Source organism: Mytilus galloprovincialis, chromosome 13 (genome assembly GCF_965363235.1).
Source record: "Mytilus galloprovincialis chromosome 13, xbMytGall1.hap1.1, whole genome shotgun sequence".
NCBI lineage: Eukaryota > Metazoa > Mollusca > Bivalvia > Mytilida > Mytilidae > Mytilus > Mytilus galloprovincialis.
This window is the reverse complement of record NC_134850.1, coordinates 54725724-54746578: the sequence shown is the minus strand read 5'-3', so window position 1 is coordinate 54746578 and position 20855 is coordinate 54725724. Positions and strand designations below refer to the sequence as shown.

Below are 20855 nucleotides of genomic sequence, written 5' to 3'. Positions count from 1 at the left end.
TATTTTTCCGCCAAAATTTCAATGGCTTATATCTCGAAAACAAGCACAGTGTATATATTTTTTGCTCTTTGGATTCCTTCATTAATCCCCTATCTATATAAACCAGTGATTTGAAAAGTTAATTACTTTGAAACTGAGAAGCGAACTCCCTTAACATTATTGATGTTAACAGTTTATCTCTATCTATAATAATATTCAAGATAATAACCAAAAACAGCAAAATTTCCTTAAAATGACCAATTCAGGGACAGCAACCCAACAACGGGTTGTCAGATTCATCTGAAAATTTCAGGGCAGATAGATCTAGATAAGCCAAAATCTACATTTCACCCCTATGTTCTATTTTTAGCCATGACGGCAATCTTGGTTGGTTGGCCGGGTCACCGGACACAATTTTTAAATTAGATACCCCAATGATGATTGTGGCCAAGTTTGGTTTAATTTGGCCTAGTAGTTTCAGAGGAGAAGATTTTTGTAAAGATAACTAAGATTTACGATAAATGGTTAAAAATTGACTATAAAGGGCAATAACTCCTAAAGGGATCAACAGACCATTTTGGTCTTGTTGACTTATTTGTAGATCTTACTCTGCTGAACATTTTTGCTGTTTACAGTTTATCTCTATCTATAATAATATTCAAGATAATAACCAAAAACAGTAAAATTTCCTTAAAATTACCAATTCAGGGGCAGCAACCTATCAACGGGTTGTCCAATTCATCTAAAAAAATCAGGGCAGATAGATCTTGACCTGATAAACAATTTTCCCCGATGTCAGATTTGCTCTAAATGCTTTGGTTTTTGAGTGATAAGCCAAAAACTGCATTTTACCCCTATGTTCTATTTTTAGCCATGGCGGCCATCTTGGTTGGTTGGCCGGGTCAACGGACACAATTTTTAAACTAGATATCCTAATAATGATTTTGGCCATGTTTGGTTAAATTTGGCCAAGCAGTTTCAGAGGAGAAGATTTTTGTAAAAGTTCACGACGACGGACGACGGACGACGGACGACGGACGCCAAGTGATGAGAAAAGCTCACTTGGCCCTTCGGGCCAGGTGAGCTAAAAATGAAAATTCAGTTTGAACACGCACCTATACCACATACCTATACTACAATTTCTATGGCTTTTAATGATTTCTTGGTCTTTTTAAGTTCGAAAAAAAAATTTGATTGTTCTTTATGCAATCAGTGAAAGAATCTAAAAATCAGAAACAGCAAGTCAGCTAAATGTTGTTTCCTTCAAAACCAACACGATTATTTTATGAAAAACCCGTCAAAATGTATATTCATCGAATTTTGGAAATAATTTTAAAATATTTTAACAAGATCCATGGCACCAAGTTGAGAATAAAGATTTGAAAGTAATATTTATTTATCAAATTTTGATAATAATTTTTACATGTGTAATAGAGGATTACATTTTGATTGTACCTCGATTTCTCTCATCTCAGCAGAATGTATTTGTTAAACAAAGATATGTATATTTTGCACTGCTAACTTAAAAAACACATTGACAAAAGAAATACTAATACCATTTACATATAGCCTGACGGCATGCATCTTGTAAACGAACAAACCATTACTTTATATGAAAGTCTCTACACCACAAGGAATTGATAGCAAGTGAGAATAAGAATAGTTCACTCTATTTGAAGGACCGATCGCAAAGAATGAAATAGACAACGGGAAATGGAGAGTCATCTATCTTTTAATAACATTGGGTATTATGATTAACATGAGAAAAAGTAAAACAATCCAAAACGAACTCCAAAAGCGTTCAAAACAATAAAGACCTTTATCAAATGGTAATACTATCAGCTATAATACATCAAACAAATGGAAAACAACTGTCAAAAGCCTGTCTTGATACAATCCTTATACAGAAAAAGGTGGATGAAATCTAGTTTTAGTGAGCTACACTTCTTACTTGAATGATTGTAAATTATACTATTCTAATACACATTTAAAAAGGACCACAGAGCATTATGAGAATTAGATGAGGGAAAGACATCTTGCATATTTCTTTAATTCTGTTAGTTAACGCTCCTTTCTTATTATATATTCAAACTTCTGTTATATTAAAGATAACATGACGTCTAGATATTTGAAATTAATGGTGATATTTATTTATAGGTCGATATTCTATCTTTTAGAAAGAACATAAATATTTTCAAGCGACACATCATTAGTTAAATCATTCTTTGACTGTCCAATTAGAGTTTGTTATTTTAAAGGATGTTAAAACAATCAGTATATTTACGTAGTTTCATCAAGATTTATAGAAATATTGATTTTGGTAGGTTTTTTTAATATCGGTTCCATTATTGAGTTACTGTTAGACGTACTAAATGAAAATCAATAACAATATATATATATAGACATCAAATAGGAAATTCATTTTGTCTTTTGAATTTGATTTTTTATAAAATTTAAATTTCAAGAAAAAAAGTAAAGATTATAAAAAATAGTATCATTTGTGAAACACTTGGTCGATGCCACTGCTGGTGGACGTTTCGTCCCCGAGGGTATCACCAGCCCAGTAGTCAACATTTCGGTGTTGACATGAATATCAATAATATGGTCAATTTTATAAAGTTCCTGTTTACAAAGCTTTTAATTTTTCGAAAAACTAAGGATTTTCTTATCCCAGGCATAGATTACCTTAGACGTATTTGGCACAATTTTTTGGAATTTTGGATCCTCAATGCTCTTCAATTTTGTACTTGTTTGGCTTTATAAATATTTTGATATGAGCGTCACTAATGAGTCTTATGTAGACGAAACGCGCGTTTTGCGTACTAAATTATAATCCTGGTACCTTCGATTACTAATTATTCCATAACGGTAAATCAACTAGTGATAGCGTCCGTTAAATTTACGAAGGGATGATTTAAACTTTACCATTTGGAACTCTTTGTTTTATAACTTTCTTGTGAGCAGCAACCCTCTATCAAGAAAATCATGATAGGAAATGAAAGCACCGGAATATCGTATCAATTAGGAGATATATACTCCGTATGGATGTGCTGCTGGAATGTTGCTACTTTTATTATTAATATGGGTTTAATATGAAATGGAAAGTATTTAAGGCAGATAATGTGTCTTGTACTGAGTATACCATCTAGGCATGTTGCAAAAATATATATGTGGTGTTTGCCAAGTATCATCCAATATACAACAGAAACATATAAAACTTGGAATTGTAAAATGAAAATAATAAAAAAATAACTGATGTGTAATGACAATGTGTAAATATAAATAAAACCGTTTAAAAATGACAATTAACGAAAGCGTCGTGAAATGTTAATCCTTCTTTAATATTGTTTTGACATTAATTTACTAATAATAGATAAAAAAATATGTGATATGAGTGCCAATGAGAAAACTCAACATCCAAGTCACAATTTGTAAAAGTAAATCATTATAGGTCAATTCCGGTCTTCAACAAGGAGCCTTGGCTCGCACCGAATAATTAATCAAGATCAATAAATAATAATAGATAATTACTAAATTTGGTTATTGTAAATGAACTTTTATTATGTAGGTTGTAAAGTCATAACTTCTGTAATTTATTGTTTATGTTTAATATATCAGTAATCACATTTTGAGTGTCAAGGTGTTGTTCACACCTAGATTAAATGGCTTTCAACTATTGACACCATATCACCGCGACCGATCGATGGTATAAGACAATATACCAGCTGTGTAGAGAATGGCATCCTTCCGTTAGGAAACGAGAATCTCACTAAAATTTGCAAATGCTCTTTAAACGTCTTTTCGTTAAGACTTGGGGTTTTCCCTCAGTTATACCTATTCTATTTATTAGTTAAAAACTGGTAAATGAGAGTAGTTGTATAACGGGTTCTTATCTTTGTTTTATAAATATATATGGGTTATATATGAACGTGAAATACTTTGGCCATTTAAAGGGTGGGGATCGTTATATTATATAAAGAAAATATGTGTGTGCCATTTCATCGAAAGTGCTCACCGTATTTACGACTATCAATTTGCTATTTTTTGTCGCATAATAATGTTTGATTACAATAAAAGTTTGAATTCAGTCCATTTAAATGTAAAGGACAATTGTGTATGTACTTTGAATATTGTTGTTATTATTTCGTGTGTTATAATTTTATTAAACATTGCTTGCTAGACAAGAGAAAAATTACTGCGAGCAACTAAACCTATACCTAGAGTTTTGTTTTATTTATTTTACCAAGGATTTTAGTGGAGAAATGATTTAAATTCGGACAATCATGGCGAGTGTATCTTATTTTGCACTCACCTAGGCCTGTTGTTGAAAAATGACAAAGTGTAATTGGTCTTGGTGGCTTTCAGTATTATCACAATCGAAAAGATGAGGATGAGATTGTGGTTACTAGTCGACAACATCCATAAGTCACACATATATCAAAATACGGTTCACTTGGCAATGCGAGCAGCGTCCGTTTAACGTTTAACTGTAAAAGTCGCTTTATGTTACAGCGAATATATTTTTATTAATTTTTATTTTTCGAAGAATCGAAATATGTAAGATGAGCATGAATACGAATTTGTTGATAATAGTGGCATTGTGTATGTATAAAATATCATACTTATATATCTATATATGTATCAATACAGCTATGTTTGTTGCTATATAGCTTTTCTACTGTTTCGGTTCTTATACATCCTTTGCGTCCAAATATTCGGTTTTGGGTGTTCCTGATAAAGGTAATCCAATGAAATATTGCGATAACACAAGTAAAATTTAATCAAGCGTATGATGTTTGTAAAGATATATATTTGGCCGATTTGTGATTTGATATAACGATTGCATTTGAAAATTCAAAAAGAAATCAATCTTTTTTCATAAGTCAAATAATGAATCGCGGAGATAACTACTTGGTTCTGAACTATATTATCTCTATGCGATTGTAGCTTTTTAAATGTAATAGTTACAATTTTAATATTCAAATTTCCCGATTCGTGAGTGCAATTACTGAAAAGATAATGAATGAAAGTCGTCACAATGTCTGCTCTATTGATATAAAGTAAGCATTTAAGTAAGGCTTAACCATGTAATGAAGTAATGCCTCAATTATAGCCTGTTGTATGTAATTGGTTAATTTTCTCTGACTTAAAGACATTGCAGGGAATTAAATTCCAATATTTTTTAATTGACATGATTTGAACAAGTCAATCGAATGTCAATTTTTTTTATATAGCAGAAATACAGACAGGAAAGATACCACCAGACTGTTTGCAATAATGTCTTTCTTATATAATTGTATCTTATCTGTAATCGCTAGATGATGACGATAAACGTTTTGACCACGTTTACTGGCTGTATAGTCCTTACACGCTAGATGATAAAATACATATGAAAGTTTAATGTGTTTGACTTTTCCACGTACTTTTCTGTTTGGAAACGAGTGTTATGCGCACTAAATCAGGTAATGCTTATCTTCACCTATATTTATGATCAAATGTGTATGATTTCTCATTTACTATTACAGCATATGTTTCAATCCAGTGTAGTTAGGAGATAATAACTGCATTGTATTTTAAGCTCCGATGGCATCAATTGGTGATTTGATGGTCGTAAATAAAGGTAACTGTCGACGCGTTAGCGGAGACAATAAACGGGTATTTACGGCCATCAAATCACCAGTTGATGCCGTTGGAGCTTAAAATACAATATTGTTATCTCGTTTCTAATAAAACCGACAGAAAACAGCATTAAAATATGTATTTAAAATCTGTCATATACGTCTTCGTTTCCGCGTACGTTCCAAGGCATCAATTGTCAATTGTCATAAAAATTAGTGACGTTATCCATTCAAAACGAACGTTTCAAACGTTGTAGCATTAGCATAAAGGTTTCCTGTAGTAGGGATATTGGTTTTGCGCAGTGAAGAGGGTAGTACCATGACATATAGTTGTCTTATATAGTTGTCTTATATATATATAAATAATCATATCACACACTTTACTGCTGGTGGACGTTTCGTCCCCGAGGGTATCAACAGCCCAGTAGTCAACCCTTCGGTGTTGACATGAATATCAGTAATGTAGTCATTTTTATAAATTTCCTGTTTACAAAACTTTCAATTTTTCGTAAAACCTAAGGATCTTTTTTATCCCAAGCGTAGATTACCTTAGCCGTATTTTACCCAACCTTTTTGGATCCTCAATGCTCTTCAACTTTTTATTTGTTTGGCTTTATAAATATTTTGATATGAGCGTCATTGATGAGTCTTATGTAGACGAAACGCGCGTCTGGCGTACTTGCTTATAATCCTGGTACCTTTGATAACTATTTACTGTTATATTCAAAGTTTACTTTAAGATTCATGGATGATATTTCTAGAATCACGAATAAGCATTTTCATATTGTTAACTATTGTATCTATCTTTCGATATAGTTATAACATTTCTTATCAGACTGTGTGTAATGTCTTTACGCAAAAATCTGTTTGATGATAAATGATTGATTTATAGTTTGTAAAACATGATTTATCTACGATAGTAATTGGCTGTGAACAACCGACGAAATTGGTTGACTAATTTATGTTTTAAAGCTAGCTGAACGTCCACATGTATGAACGTTGTGTATAGTTCGGCTGAATTGAAAAATTGATTGAGCAATCCAAAAAGACAGAACAGGTTAAAATGACAATAACAAAGATTCAGAAGCCAAAACTGTGTAAACATACATTCCACACAACTGAGGTTAAAATTCAAACAAACATACAAATTATTCAAACAATGACGTCAACAAGAAAAAACTGTGAGCATTATTACTTTAGTGTGTCTAAAGTCGTTTTGATAATTGCTTTTTACAGACCTAATATGTCAATATAAAATAACAAGTTATGATATGATTGCAAATTAGACAACTATCCAACAGCTACCAAATACTTGCCTTATCTTTGTGAATATGTTTCCTGATTGCACTAAAGCCAGAAGCCAGTAGTCCAGCAAAAACACCAAAGCCGATAATTAACCAGGACATTTCAATGTTAGTTATAGTTCCTACTAGGCCTTTGGTTGCCGTCAGGGTTTTGTTGATCCCATACACGAGATTATAACAATTTGTTGTATTTCGTATATATCCATTGACTCCCATTGTCATTTTAGATGGTATTTCGTAGATGATAATCAGCTACGAACAAGTTGGAAATGGTCAACGACGACACGGTGTCAAATTCAAACAAATATCTCGAACATGCGTATTGTTGTAATGATATGATATCATTTGACAATAATGGTTTTTGTTTTTGTTTTTTATCTCATTCGAAAGGATGATATATATATTTTTTAATTCTGACCTACAGTATCAACTATAAAATTGATAATGAGAATATCCCGTAACACCTGATTTTATCTTATTTTTGTATCACCTGTAGACTAATTGATTGGCGTATATTGTAGCTAGTAGAACATTGGATATAAATGTCAACGATATCTATGATGAAAGTTGCATTAGGATTTTACTAGTTCAAGAATAACGTTTTGTTATTGTTAATTTCTTAAAATGCAGCTTTACAAATGTGTCTCCATTATTAAACAAGATATTGACAAAGGAATTGTTCATTTATAGTGAAATGCGGCATTTCGACATTTGCCTTATAAACACTCTTCACCAGTGTTCAAATGAAGATGAAATACAGAGTTATAGATAAGCGTATACGTCGGATTTACGACAATGACAAACACCAATATCGTTCAGTTAGCTATAAAAGGACCCAACTAGAAAACAGGAAAACTAATGTCCTTATTTATAAAAAAAAAAAAAAAACAATTTACGAAAAACAGAAAACGGGAGATAACCGCTTATATGCTCATAACTTGAGACAGGCACATAAAGAATACCACTTGATTAATAATGTGTGTTAGTCCTACCTGCAGTGGTGGTGTAGCAACACAACATGTGAACACATTGCAAAATATTTCGCAAATGGCTTACACAGTAGAACGGTTCGAAGCACACAATAACAACTACTTACAAATACGATATAAGAGTTCTCGCTTTTACGAACAGTAACTTCAAATTCAACTGCAACTAATAAATAAACTATGTTCGCCCATACTAAAGTATCAATCAGTACACATTTAACGGTTCAAGTGTAAAGACGTCATACAGAGTCAGAAGTGGACTTAGGTAAAAAATTTCTTTAGCATGGAGGTCAAACTAAAGGTCTCGTTGTTAATGTCACTGATAAAGAAAATTTATTGGCCAAATAGAGTACTTGATGATAGGTTCGTTCCCTTCGTGAAATATTAAGTATGCCTTTGGAAGAAACAAAATATATTTCAATGACGGTCGGGTACCAGTATTACTGGAAGACAACTATTTAAAGTATCACAAATTAGCATCCAGTTGACCAACGACATTCCATGCATACAGTAGTCGTATGAAACTTTTAGTGATGTAGTAAAATTTGGAAAGCGATCGTATAAATATATAAAAATAATTACTTTTTTTTAAAATGAAATCAATGGATGGTCTGATGGGTAACTATAAATGTCAATCGGTTGAAATTTTTTTTTGTTACTTAAATTTTGAATTCATTTATTCGTTTTAAATTTCTGTTTATTAACTTACTGATTCCAAACATCTATACAAAGACCATGCTGTACCAGTGTACCTTTTCATATCACATATCACACAAACATACACAAACATACACAATTGAGTAGTGTAATACTAAAAGGATGAATATTTATATTCTTTTTAATATCCAGACTCTTTAAACATACAAATCATATATATTGAATTCATTAAGTTGTTCTAAAAATTTCACAACGTGTGAGTATTTTCATACCCTTTTATAACAAAAATTGAAATTGATTTCTAATATTTCAAGGTATTAGTTGGAACATTTCTTATTGTGTCAAGGATATAGACCGAACATTTCGTAGTATGGCAGTGATATAGATCGAACATTTCTTTATTTCAAATGAAACTGTTGGGTTTGATGATAAACGAAATAATTAAAACACATTCTTTCAATTTGTTCTTGCCAGTACGTTTGAATTTGTGAAGAAGTGATACCCACAAAGGACTTCTGACAGACTGAGTATGCGTCAATTCATTGGGAGATATAGCCGATGACAAACAAGTGTAGTCGTATTTAGCAAAACATTTTGGAATTTTGGTTCCTCAATTATCTTCAACTCTGTACTTGTTTGGCTTTTAAAACTATTATAATCTGAGCGTCACTGATGAGTCATATGTAGACGAAACGCACGTCGTGCGTATTAAATTACAATCCTTATAATTTATTTTGAATTAATTGCATACAAGTACAAAAATAGGAAATGCAATGTTGGCCATTTTTAAAAAGTGATTACATAATCTCAGATTTATGGGAGAAGTTTGGTGTTTTACAAATTATCAAGCGTATTGTTGTATTTATTTAGATAGGTTGAAATCAAATTTAAAAATTGTGATCATTTGAAAATAATACTAATAGAAACAGTTGTACATTTAATTCACGAACATACTTAATTATCATAGGATTGAAAGAGAAAATGCAACAAATAAAAAACCCGCTAATTTACCTTATCTCTATGAATATGTTTTCTGATTGCACTGAAGCCAGCCGCCAATAGTCCAGTAAATACACCGAAGCCAACAATTAACCAAACCATTTCCATGTTAGTTATAGTTCCTGCAAGTCCCTGGGTTGTCACCAAACTTTCATTATTCCCAAATACCAAGTTATGACAACTTGTTGTATTGCGTATATATCCACCGACTGCCATTGTTAATATTTCAGCAGTTAATATTTGAATGTAAATTTTAAAAAGTACGATAAATAAGTTGGAAAATAGTTCTCATCGACACTGTTACAGAACCTACCAGAAGCTGACATACAAATTGTTATGATTATGTTGAAAAATTCATTTTAATTTATTTATAAGTTTTCATGTTTAATATTACTTAGACTAATGCTTCCGCGAATTGACAACCATAATATACTTAGAAAAGTAATGGTAGAATTCTCTGTTGTATTGGATTTAATCTTACTTTGGAATCACCTGTAGGCTAATTGATTGATGTATGTTGAAACAAACAGAATGATTGGATGTGCATGTTAGAGGGTGCACCAATATATAGTCGTTAGAAAAGCCAATTTGTGTTCAATTTTCTTTTAGAATAATGTTATATGGTTTAGTAATATTTTTCTACAAAAATAATAAGAAAAATCATTTCTTTAACTCAAATACTAGTATTGACAATGAAAATGAACCGTATAGACAGGACAACCTTTAATTCCACTATAATTGGCTTTGGTAATTTTGGTAATTTCTAATGCTTTTTTGTTATTTTCAATACACAAGCAAATTTGTTGTTATCTATCTTTTTTCACTTTGGTAATATTTCAAATATATCGCATTAATGTTATTTAAACATCAGGATATATTCAAACTAATTGGCATACCGCGACACGTACAATTATTTTACTATTATGATATGTATAAAATTAAAGAGATGTTCATTAAAGTCATATGAAACCTCAAATTAAAAAAAATATGCATCTGTTTTTTATAACTAAATGGATAGTTTTCATTATAAAACTTTTGTACATATACTTTTTTCTGAGGAAAATTCTTTAATTTGTCCACATTTAGAAGAAGTTTACTTATTTCTAATTGCTTGCTTCCAGGAAGCAATTCGCCGACATATTTTCCGTATGCATAGTGACCTGAGCGTAACCCTTCTCGTAAAAATCCGGTGATCGCAATACGCATGAATCTGTCATTAAAATAAACAATTATCTGATTGTACATGTTAAGCACGTGCTCAATACCCATGCTTTTTGTTATTTATTTACTATAAGGTGACAATCGGTAAACTTCGGCTTCAAAACACGGCATTTAATGAGCAGCCATATTTGTTAAATCATAACAGACAGAGAGAAAAAAAATTGACGATTATACGATATATTTGCGTAAATAATGATAAAATCGTGCACAGAGGACTGAGTTTGTGATATATACATGCATTGGTTCAAGAATTGGAAAAACATTATTTTTCACCACTCACTCGTTTCATATGACTTTAAAGACCAACTGATATATAAGGGATCATATGCAGACTGACATATAGTTTTCAACGCTGGGCAAATTAAATGCCGCAAACATTGATGTTATTAAAGCAATACCTTATTTGAATTTTGTAATTTATCCATGGTGACAGAAGAACCAACCAAACATGTTTTTAAATGTCATGTACCAAGTCAAAAGTATGGCAGTTTTTGTCAAATAGTTCGTTTTAAATTATGTTGCATTTGCGTCTGTTTTTGTTGCACCTCAGTGTTTATGTTGTTACGTTGTTTTCCTTTTATAGTTGATGTGTTTCCTTAGGATTTAGTTTGTAACTTCGGTTTGTCTTCTCCTAATTATGGCTTTTGAACAACTGTATACTACTTTTGTATTTATCAATCACCAACAGCCACTGCAATGTAGACGTGGACGACCCTTTCGTTACATACCGATACAGATCGACCACATACAGTCGTAATGACCTTTTGTTAAATTTGTTAGTAAAACCCGAGTTCAATAATTAACAACCAACGTTAATATAATATTTATTATATCTAAATAAACATGCTAAAAATTATATTCAAAGTTGCAATTTCGTTTATGAACTACGAAACATTTATACGTGTTATGTTATAAAATATAACCATGTTCAAACTTTTTCGGCATATCACACTAAACTTTAATATTCATTTGAATGACCAAATATCAATGAATAGTATCAAAGCTAATGCATCAAACTTTAAAAGTAAACTTAATGTGTTCAATTGGTCAGGTATCGAAGATGAGTAATCTAATGGTTTCTTGAAAGCTTTCTCTTGTAACCAACATCCGGTTTTTAAACGTATTAGGCATGAGACTTAATAGTAACGATAAGATCAAAGTTTGAATATTATTACCACTAACTAGTCAATTTGATTTACGAAGATAAGCCATGTTCTGAGTTTAAGTCACTAAATTCTTTGAAGCTTCATGATTGTATGATACATTAATCAATTTTTTATCATTATATATTGATTAGGGTTTTTCAGAACACAATTTAAATTATCTTTATGCAGCATTATCTTATATTCCCGAATATTATGGATTCAATATTATTCTTGGGATAATTGATTACGGGGGTGAAGATGAGAAAATAACCGTTCAACAACATAGACAAGGTGGACAAGTTCCATAATATTAAAATGTCGGTACCAAGTGAGGAATATCACAGTTGTTATCCATTAGTTTGATGTGTTTGAGCTTTTGATTTTTACATTTACTAAAACACTTTCTGTTGATAATTTTCCTTGGAGAACATTATTTCTTTTTAATTTTACCTCTTATATATACTTTGGAAAAACCACGAAATCAAATATCCAAAATTTTAATACATTTTGAATTCAATTAATGACACGTTGGACTTGATAATTAGGAACGGAATAACAATTGTAAGCATTGATTCGTTAACTTTAAAATGCTAGTATGTAGTTTAACTTAAGAAACAAATTCGAAGGATTTTGGTGAAATAATTAACATTCTTTATTTTCTAAATATGTTGCTACATTGTATTTTGGTAGATCATCATTTTACTTCAGTACTGACATGATTTATGAAAAATATTTCTTAAAACTTCTGTTTATAAATTATATTTTGAAATTATTACGGTTTTATATCTCTCAGGCAAAGTTGGCCTCATAAGTTCTTGTATTTCCTTATTTTGTTATATATCTCTTCAACTGTTTCCATTATTATACATCCTTGGTTTTCAAATATTCAACACATTTCTTGTATATAAAATTTATTGGTGGCACTCGAATCAAAATAGACGAACATCAAAACAGATAAATATGACCGAGAAATACATAAAATAATTGTAGACAACAAAGCTGGCGGTATCTTGTTACTAATAAGATAACGTCGTTTAATCGACTATATTCATTGTAAACGCAAAGTGCAGGTCATATATCAGATGGAATTGTAATTAATGTGTCCCCCAACAATACGACTTTTATCATTGATTTTAACACATAACACATGTAATGATACATTGATAAATTTGTGACAAATACAAATAAAAAAATATTTGAAATGAATAAATGATTGATTGAATCAAATGAATCTTTATTACAATGGCAACCAAATGATTAAACAAAATATACATATATGACAAATATGACATCACAGAGAGAATAATTTTTTTTTGCAAAGAAAACATACAATAACATACATTTGTACAACATATTTACTGATTATTTGCGATCTTGAATTCCATGCAGCGTTTAATAAATAAACAACTTCTTTGCTAAGCTTTTTGAGCCATATTGTAACAAAAAATCACACATTAGCATTCGTGTATATTGCCTTGACTAATTGTCAAAACAGTTACATCTGAGATTTCTAGATACAGGACAAATTCACACAAAATGATATTCGAACTACGGATTTTTTTTATCCCAGGCATTGATTAAAGTGTGTTACATTTTAGTGTTGTGTCGATGTTCTCCTCTTATATTTAATGCGTTTCCCTCGGCTTCAGTTTGTTACCCCGATTTTGTTTTTTGTCCATGGATTTATGAGTTTTGAACAGCGGTATACTACTGTTGTCTTTATTTACCTTAGCCGTATTTGGCACAACTTTTTTTTGAAGTTTGGGTTCTAAATGCTCTTCAACTTTGAACTTGTTTGGCTTTATAAATGTTTTAATCTGAGCGTCACTGATGAGTCTTATGTAGAAGAAACGCGCGTGTGACGTATTAAATTATACTCCTGGTACATTTGATAGCTATTGTGATATACAAAAATACGATTGTTTCTAAGAATATTGTCATAGCAACCTGTTTCTAAATTTTATTTAAAACAGCATTTACGTAATTTCGTAAAAATTATGGTATTGAAGTCGTATTACAAATTGTTCTTCATTCAAAATCTAATTTAAATCATTTATTGATGGGCAGTTTATCACAAGCAATAATAGCTGCATATCATCTATGAACATACTGATCTTAGTTATGTCAAATGATATATATTTAGACTATTTACGTATAGTGTCTTGAAATATGAAATTTATTTGTATGAGGCTTACAAACGGGGGAAATGCGAGGTTGTACCCAGCATTTTCCCGTTTCGTGCCGAATACAAATAAACTTCATATTTCAAGCCACTATACGTATATTGTCTTTATACTGAAATCGATAAAAATTAAAAAAAAAAAATAAAAATATGTAACAAGTATTGTTTAAAAAAGTGTTTGGAATTTCCCTCCTGGGGTACCATTTTGGGGTATTTCCCTATGAGCGTAGTCCAGGCGGTAAGACATTGAAATTCTAAAGAATTAGAAAGGGAAAATGAACATAATTAATAACATTTAATAAATATGGTATAAAAATCACTAATTTGAAGACATCACAAGTTCAAATTCATAAAAATTTGACCATTGTTACTACACGTTGTCATGGTTTTGACGTGACGTTGTTGATGAGATACAGTAGTTCCGGTAAGTAGGCGGGGCTTATAGGTTAGTTGAGGTCATTGACGTATAAAGCTAACGTTTATACGTATAGATTTATCTGTATAGTAAAATAGCTGATTGCAGTATAAATATGTATCTTGGTTAATCCATATGTAATTCAAACCTTAAATAAACAAAAAAATATCGTATATTGGATTCCTTATATGCTTGTCCATTATAAACCTAAAAACATAATTTGGCTATTTATTTTAGGTATTTTTGTCATAAAGCTCTTTAACGGTTTCGGTACTTTTACATCTTCGGATTTCAAATGTTTGGCGTTGAGGGATCCTGATGAAGGTAAATTAAGAAAAGCGCTTCGGACGCATATAAATATTAAACGTGTTGTTTTCATTTTTTTTAACATTTTGCTAACATCGTAAACAATATTAGATTGATCCTGAATTAAAATTAAACAAATATCTAACAATTCTATATTGTCTTAAAATACATATCGGGAGGAGCCTGGTTTCTCCACATAAGAACGAAATTGGTACAGTTTCCCCAAACTTGAGTATACAGCGTCAGAAGCAATTATAAACAGATTGTACAACATTGGCCCGATGAAATCTCCATATCACAGACAAAAGATCCAACCATATATACTATTGAACAAATATACATTGTCTTTAGGTATAATTTTACCCTATCTGCTGTCTCGATGTTTCCCTATCTAATGATTAAAATGGTATGGAATTATCATTGAAATGTATTGGTTCATAAACTTAATACTGTGTTAATGTCTAAAGGCATTGTCTCCTGTTTTCTCCAGTTACACGGTCTTATAAACATATCAAAGATAACTATTAAAAAAATATATCGAATAATAAAACATCACAAAAAATATCCTACTTTAACTGCTCATATTTAAGCAATAGCTCATCAACATATGCATTTCGTCAACAGACAAATATGCTTCTATTTTCCATATACACAATGACAATTGAAATATTTTACAGCTAAACAATTTATTTCTTTGTCAAAATAAGGAATACTCTAGTTCGTCTCTTTTGACAAAATAACGCTTATCTTATTCTATATATGCATATACAAAACACTTTATCCTTTGCCATGTATGTAACAATTGAATTTGTATTTTTTTTATCAGTTAAGTTCATGATCAGGATGTATTCAAATGAATATCTAATATTCTTGATTATTTGTCTTGTTATGCACATTGACTTGTAAAGGCATCAATAGTATACTGGTGTTCAAAAGTAATCCGTCTTACAAAAGAAAAACACAAACAAAGGATTACTCTAGGTCGTCCCTTGTCAACTATAAAACTAATCGCATGCTATACTTTCATATTCACAACACTGAAGCCTTGGCATGTATCTAACAATTGACTTTCTATTCTAAATTCGAATGTTGTCATCAGTTTCGTCCGTGATCTATATGCATTCAAATGCAAATCTAATATTCTTTCTCATTTTCCTATACAGTTTTCCACACTTTGGGTAAGCAGGAAAATTTATTCGAACACATCAGATTTAGCAAAATGAAATGACGTCTGTTTCATGTGATTGTTTCCTTAGACAAAGAAAATATTTATTTGTTTTTCAATTGCATTGATATTATATTTTTGAAAAAAAAAAAACATGATGAAAACTTCATGTTGACAAATTATTAAAACATTCTATTGATTTTAATTAGGACATTTCAGCCACCCAAAGAACGCTTAAAGACAGATATTTTAAAGACATGAATCAATAAGTACCGAGGCACATGATAAGCTTAATGACCAAAATTGGCTTTAAAACAATAGTCAAATTGATCTAATGTCAACCTTGCTTGAAGGAGTTTACCCCTTAGTTTCTTAATAATATTTGAATTGATAAACGGGCAATTTAACTGCATCTTTTTGAAGTTTAGTGCCGATATATCTATGCCTTAGTTGATGCTGTAAATGATAAATTATTTTTTGAAATTTTATCTTCAGTGTCTTTCAGATAATTTCGTGTTTTTTTTTTTTTTTTTTTTATTTCAGTACTGTTCATACAGATTGATTGCAGTCAATCCAGTCCTGTTAAATTCAGCACTTGATGAGTTGTTCAGGTTAAAAAATTGAAAACAACACGTTCATTAATTTCTTGCGTCCGAAGCACTTTCCTGGATTTACCTTCATCAGGAACGCTCAAAGCCAAACATTTGAAATCCGAATGTGTATAAGTACCGAAACCATATATTCTATTGGAAAGTATGAAAATAGACTTAAACAAACTTTTTTGGTTGACCTCTACGTGTGTGAACAGTACTATATTTACCAAAGTGACAAAATCTGACACATTACTGCAAAAATGAATATGTCATAATATGATATTTATAGAATATCATTTGTTTCGTCATGTTTAGATCAAAATAGCCGTTTCAGTTCAAAATCGTTTCACCAGTGATTTGTTTATAACGCCATATTGATATTGCCGGAAATATTCATAATATATCACCTATTTCTTTAATCACTTTAACCAACATAAGTTTAGGGGTTGTAGAAAGTAACATTTTTACAGTTTCAGGCTCGAAATAATGACTCTTACATGTTTCATTATTATCCCTTCTTATAAAAATCGCAATCGAATCTTTAAATATTTCGTGCGTCCAAACAACTTTGTTTTTCTAAAAACATGCCATTAAAAAACAGAAGTACTTTCACATTGTCAAATTCAATAAGCTTTGCTAAGTAAAAACAAAATTAACAGACTAATTACAAACAGACTGCATAAATGAGCTGAAAAAAAATTCGAAAACAATCCCTCAACGAACGTTTCACGGAAGTTCTTGAAAATTCTTAAATCTTACAAAATAGGAATAATGAAGCTAATATTGTTAGAGTGAACTTCTATAAACTATGGAATTATGATGTGATTCAGGAAACCATCACAATAGTTGATGAAGATAGCAAACTATAGCACTTCAATAATAAAATATGCTAAATCAATGGATCTGTTTCTGTATAACAATGTTACGTAAGAAAGGTATATTGTGAGTGAAAAGATATGTACAACATGTTCAACATTCTTATTGTAAGTCATATTATCAGCATGTGGAAAGGCAAAATATATTGAACATTTTTTTATTGTAATTAATATAATAAGGAATATGGAATAAACACATGTTGTTATTCACACGTCGAATAGTAGTTTATTTTCAGCCACGTAGAAAAACACATGTTGTTATTCACACGAATAGAAGTTTATTTTCAGTCACGTAAAAAACTAGTTCATTATGCGAGGTCTATCTGTTTCTTTATTATTCATTTGAATATTGATGAATATTGACTTATCATCCTTCAGTTTTAGTTTAATTGTGACCCGGATTTGTTTTCTCTCAATCAATATATGACATTTGAACACCGGTATACTACTGTTGTCTTTTCTTTATACATCCCGTCATTGTGCTATGGCAAATTTTGTATGCTTGTCTATCTTTTTTGCTGGTGTGCTTTGTCTATCTTCATTTTTGTTTTTCTTTGCTGATACATTTGTTTGTTTTATAGAAATTAATTTATAACACAAGGTTGACTGCTGTATTCCTGTTTTTGACATTTTTACCTATTGTTTCTGATTATTTTGTTCACAAATTTTTGGCAAAAGAATGGTCTTATATGCAACTGTCATTCAAGTGAAAAGTTTAGCTAGCTATAAAACCAGGTTTATTATAACATTTCTACATAAGAACATGCCTGTAAAAATTCAGAAATATGACATTAGATTTGTTATCACTTTGTTTGATGTGCTTGAGCTTTTGACTTTGTCATTTGATTGGGAAGTTTTCGTTGTGGTAACGAAATCACTTGCTTTATAATTTACCAGTGATAGAACGATTACGTTCATTTAAATCCACAACGTCACACAAGAGACAAGGTCGTAGTGAAGGAGGTACGATATATATTTTATCATTCGGTATAGATTGTGCTCATTGGTGGTTACTTGTAGTTGTTTATATTCGTGTAATTGATCAATAGTTGTTTATATTCGTGTAATTGATCAATAGTTGTTTATATTCGTGTAATTGATCAATAGTTGTTTACTTTGCGCTACTATAGCACACCAAGTTGATTGTGGGAAATTTTTATAACTTCGGAATTAAACTAGGCCTAATTAAAAGTTGATGATGATTTTATATCCAAAATATAATGTTAAATAATGAATAAACTATGTGTATGATAGTTAAGATCACTACCAGTCAATAACATGGCCGCAAAATCTAATGTAAACACATTTGGTAACATTCTGTAAAAAAAGAAATCTTATTTAATTTTTTGAAACTATCATAACTGAGAATGTTTTTTAAAGGGAACAACTCGTCACAGACATAAATCTTATTATTTAAGAATTAAGCATTTAAGAAGTAGCAATGTGTACATGGTAATATTTATATAATGCATAATATCCAATAGAAAAACACGTATATATGTTAGTAGAATAAGCATAATTCTCCAGCTGAAGTTATCAAGACTAACTTAGTTTTTGTTTAGAAAAAGGGTTTATCGTTACCGATGAATAACAAGTGATATGCCGCAATGTTTTTTTTCGATTTATGATCTTTAGTCCCTCTTTTGCAATCATCCGTTACAATTTAAATGTAAAATATAAATTCTAATACGTAAAAAACTGCATCAGATTAACTTTATTTTCCTAATTATATATATTGATATATAACACACTAGCCCACTATGACATATTTACTTATTTTATGTGGCCAAAACCTGTGTCTGGCGAATCGTATAGCTGGTGAGTTTTTACTATGGTCCCAAGAAATAGTGAGCTTTAAGGCTATGTATTTGATTTACGGCTGAAATATCGTTTACCAAGGTTAATCATTATTACTTTATTAATGATTTGTATTAGTGTAATACCCCCTATTGGATTGTTAAGAATTTAATATTGCATTTATATTGGCTAAATTTTAATTTATAAGATAAGACCCTCCAGCAAATAGGTTAACAGATTAAAATACCGTGTTCTGAAAAGCGTTCAATCAGGTAGAAATCGCCGATTATTTTTATAAACCAACAAGGAATAATATATATTAAAGGGCGATAACAGACCGTGACATACCAAAGGAACCAACCATAACAGGGGAATAGGAACAAAATTCATCCCCATCAACCCACAACACAAAATCTGAAATGATATTACGTAAGCACACCCTGCATAATTAAAACTATATTTTACGCAACATATAGAGAATATGATAGAATCAATAAAAAAAAGGATCATAAGACTCTGGCTCAGATTCAAGTCAGGAATATGGCAAATGCTATCAAAACGTTCGTTTTTATATATGATGGCGTTCGTTCTTTTGTTGCGCTTTAGTGTTTCTGTTGTTTCTGTTGTTTTCCTCTAAAAGTTGATATGTTTCCCTCGGATTTAGTTTGTAACCCGATTTTGTTTTCTCTCAATCAATTTTAGAAAATGTGGTGTACACTGAATAACACACACAGCCAGCACATTTACTACATTCCACATAATATATTTAATTTATGTAATTCAAATGCATACGTAAATTTCTACATCATGTTTTAAGATCAATTACCGCACAATGGGATTTTTCTTGATGATCAGAACCTTGATCACTCAAAAACAAAAAGAAAAAAAAACTATATTCAACGAAACGGTAGTTACAAAATGTATCAATTTTTAGATATACTTTTATAAATTGTTACTTGAATGGACCACATCTTATCTTCCTATATCTATCAGTATTCAAGTTTTCAAAAGCAAATGAAGATAATGATAGAGTTTGCAATTTGAACATATCTGTTATGATGTATACTGCACTGATGAAATATAACTTAAAGTACAAATAATCTATTAAAGTATACATGTACCCATACAAAGTAATGGCACGTATACTATTTAAACGTCGTAGTATCGCACTGGTGTGTCATGTCTTTATTGAAGTTATTGCAATCATTATATTCCATTTCCCCTGACTGTCTTTGAAATAGGGTTTATAATGTGTTGCATAATTTCTTGAAAGAACGCTCTTCACTTTAAGTGCCCAATATAAGGAAAGCAAGCATGAAATTGCTTCTTACTATATTTGCTATGAATATGTAGAATTCTATTTCTTCAAAACATTACCAATAAACTTGAACAAGCAGTGTTTAAATATGAATTGCATATTCCAAGGGATGAAATATTATTCAATCTTAGACTTTTGAATTGCCTAATATTTTGTTTTCTTTGAGTTTGAGAAAACAGTTATTTCAAAGTGCATTTCTTAAGAACAATACATGCAAATTTTAGAACATCGCATGATATTTCTGAATAATGATATTGTTAATGTAGCGTACTTCTTTTGGGTCAAGGTATATCAA

General features: G+C 30.7%; 1 protein-coding gene across 2 annotated transcripts in view; it reads right to left on the bottom strand.

Annotated features, from left to right (window-relative positions):
- LOC143056781 (uncharacterized) overlaps window positions 1-9861 on the bottom strand; it is a 54819-nt gene extending 44958 nt beyond the window's left edge. The window contains exon 1 of one of the 2 annotated variants that reach the window (XM_076229943.1): window positions 9556-9861. In XM_076229943.1, the coding sequence (XP_076086058.1) occupies window positions 9556-9759 (204 nt within the window). In that variant the 5' untranslated portion in view covers window positions 9760-9861. Of the gene's footprint in view, window positions 1-6913; window positions 7316-9555 lie in introns of those variants that run through there. The other variant, XM_076229942.1, reaches the window with a different exon arrangement.
- Between the last annotated feature and the right edge of the window lie 10994 nt (window positions 9862-20855).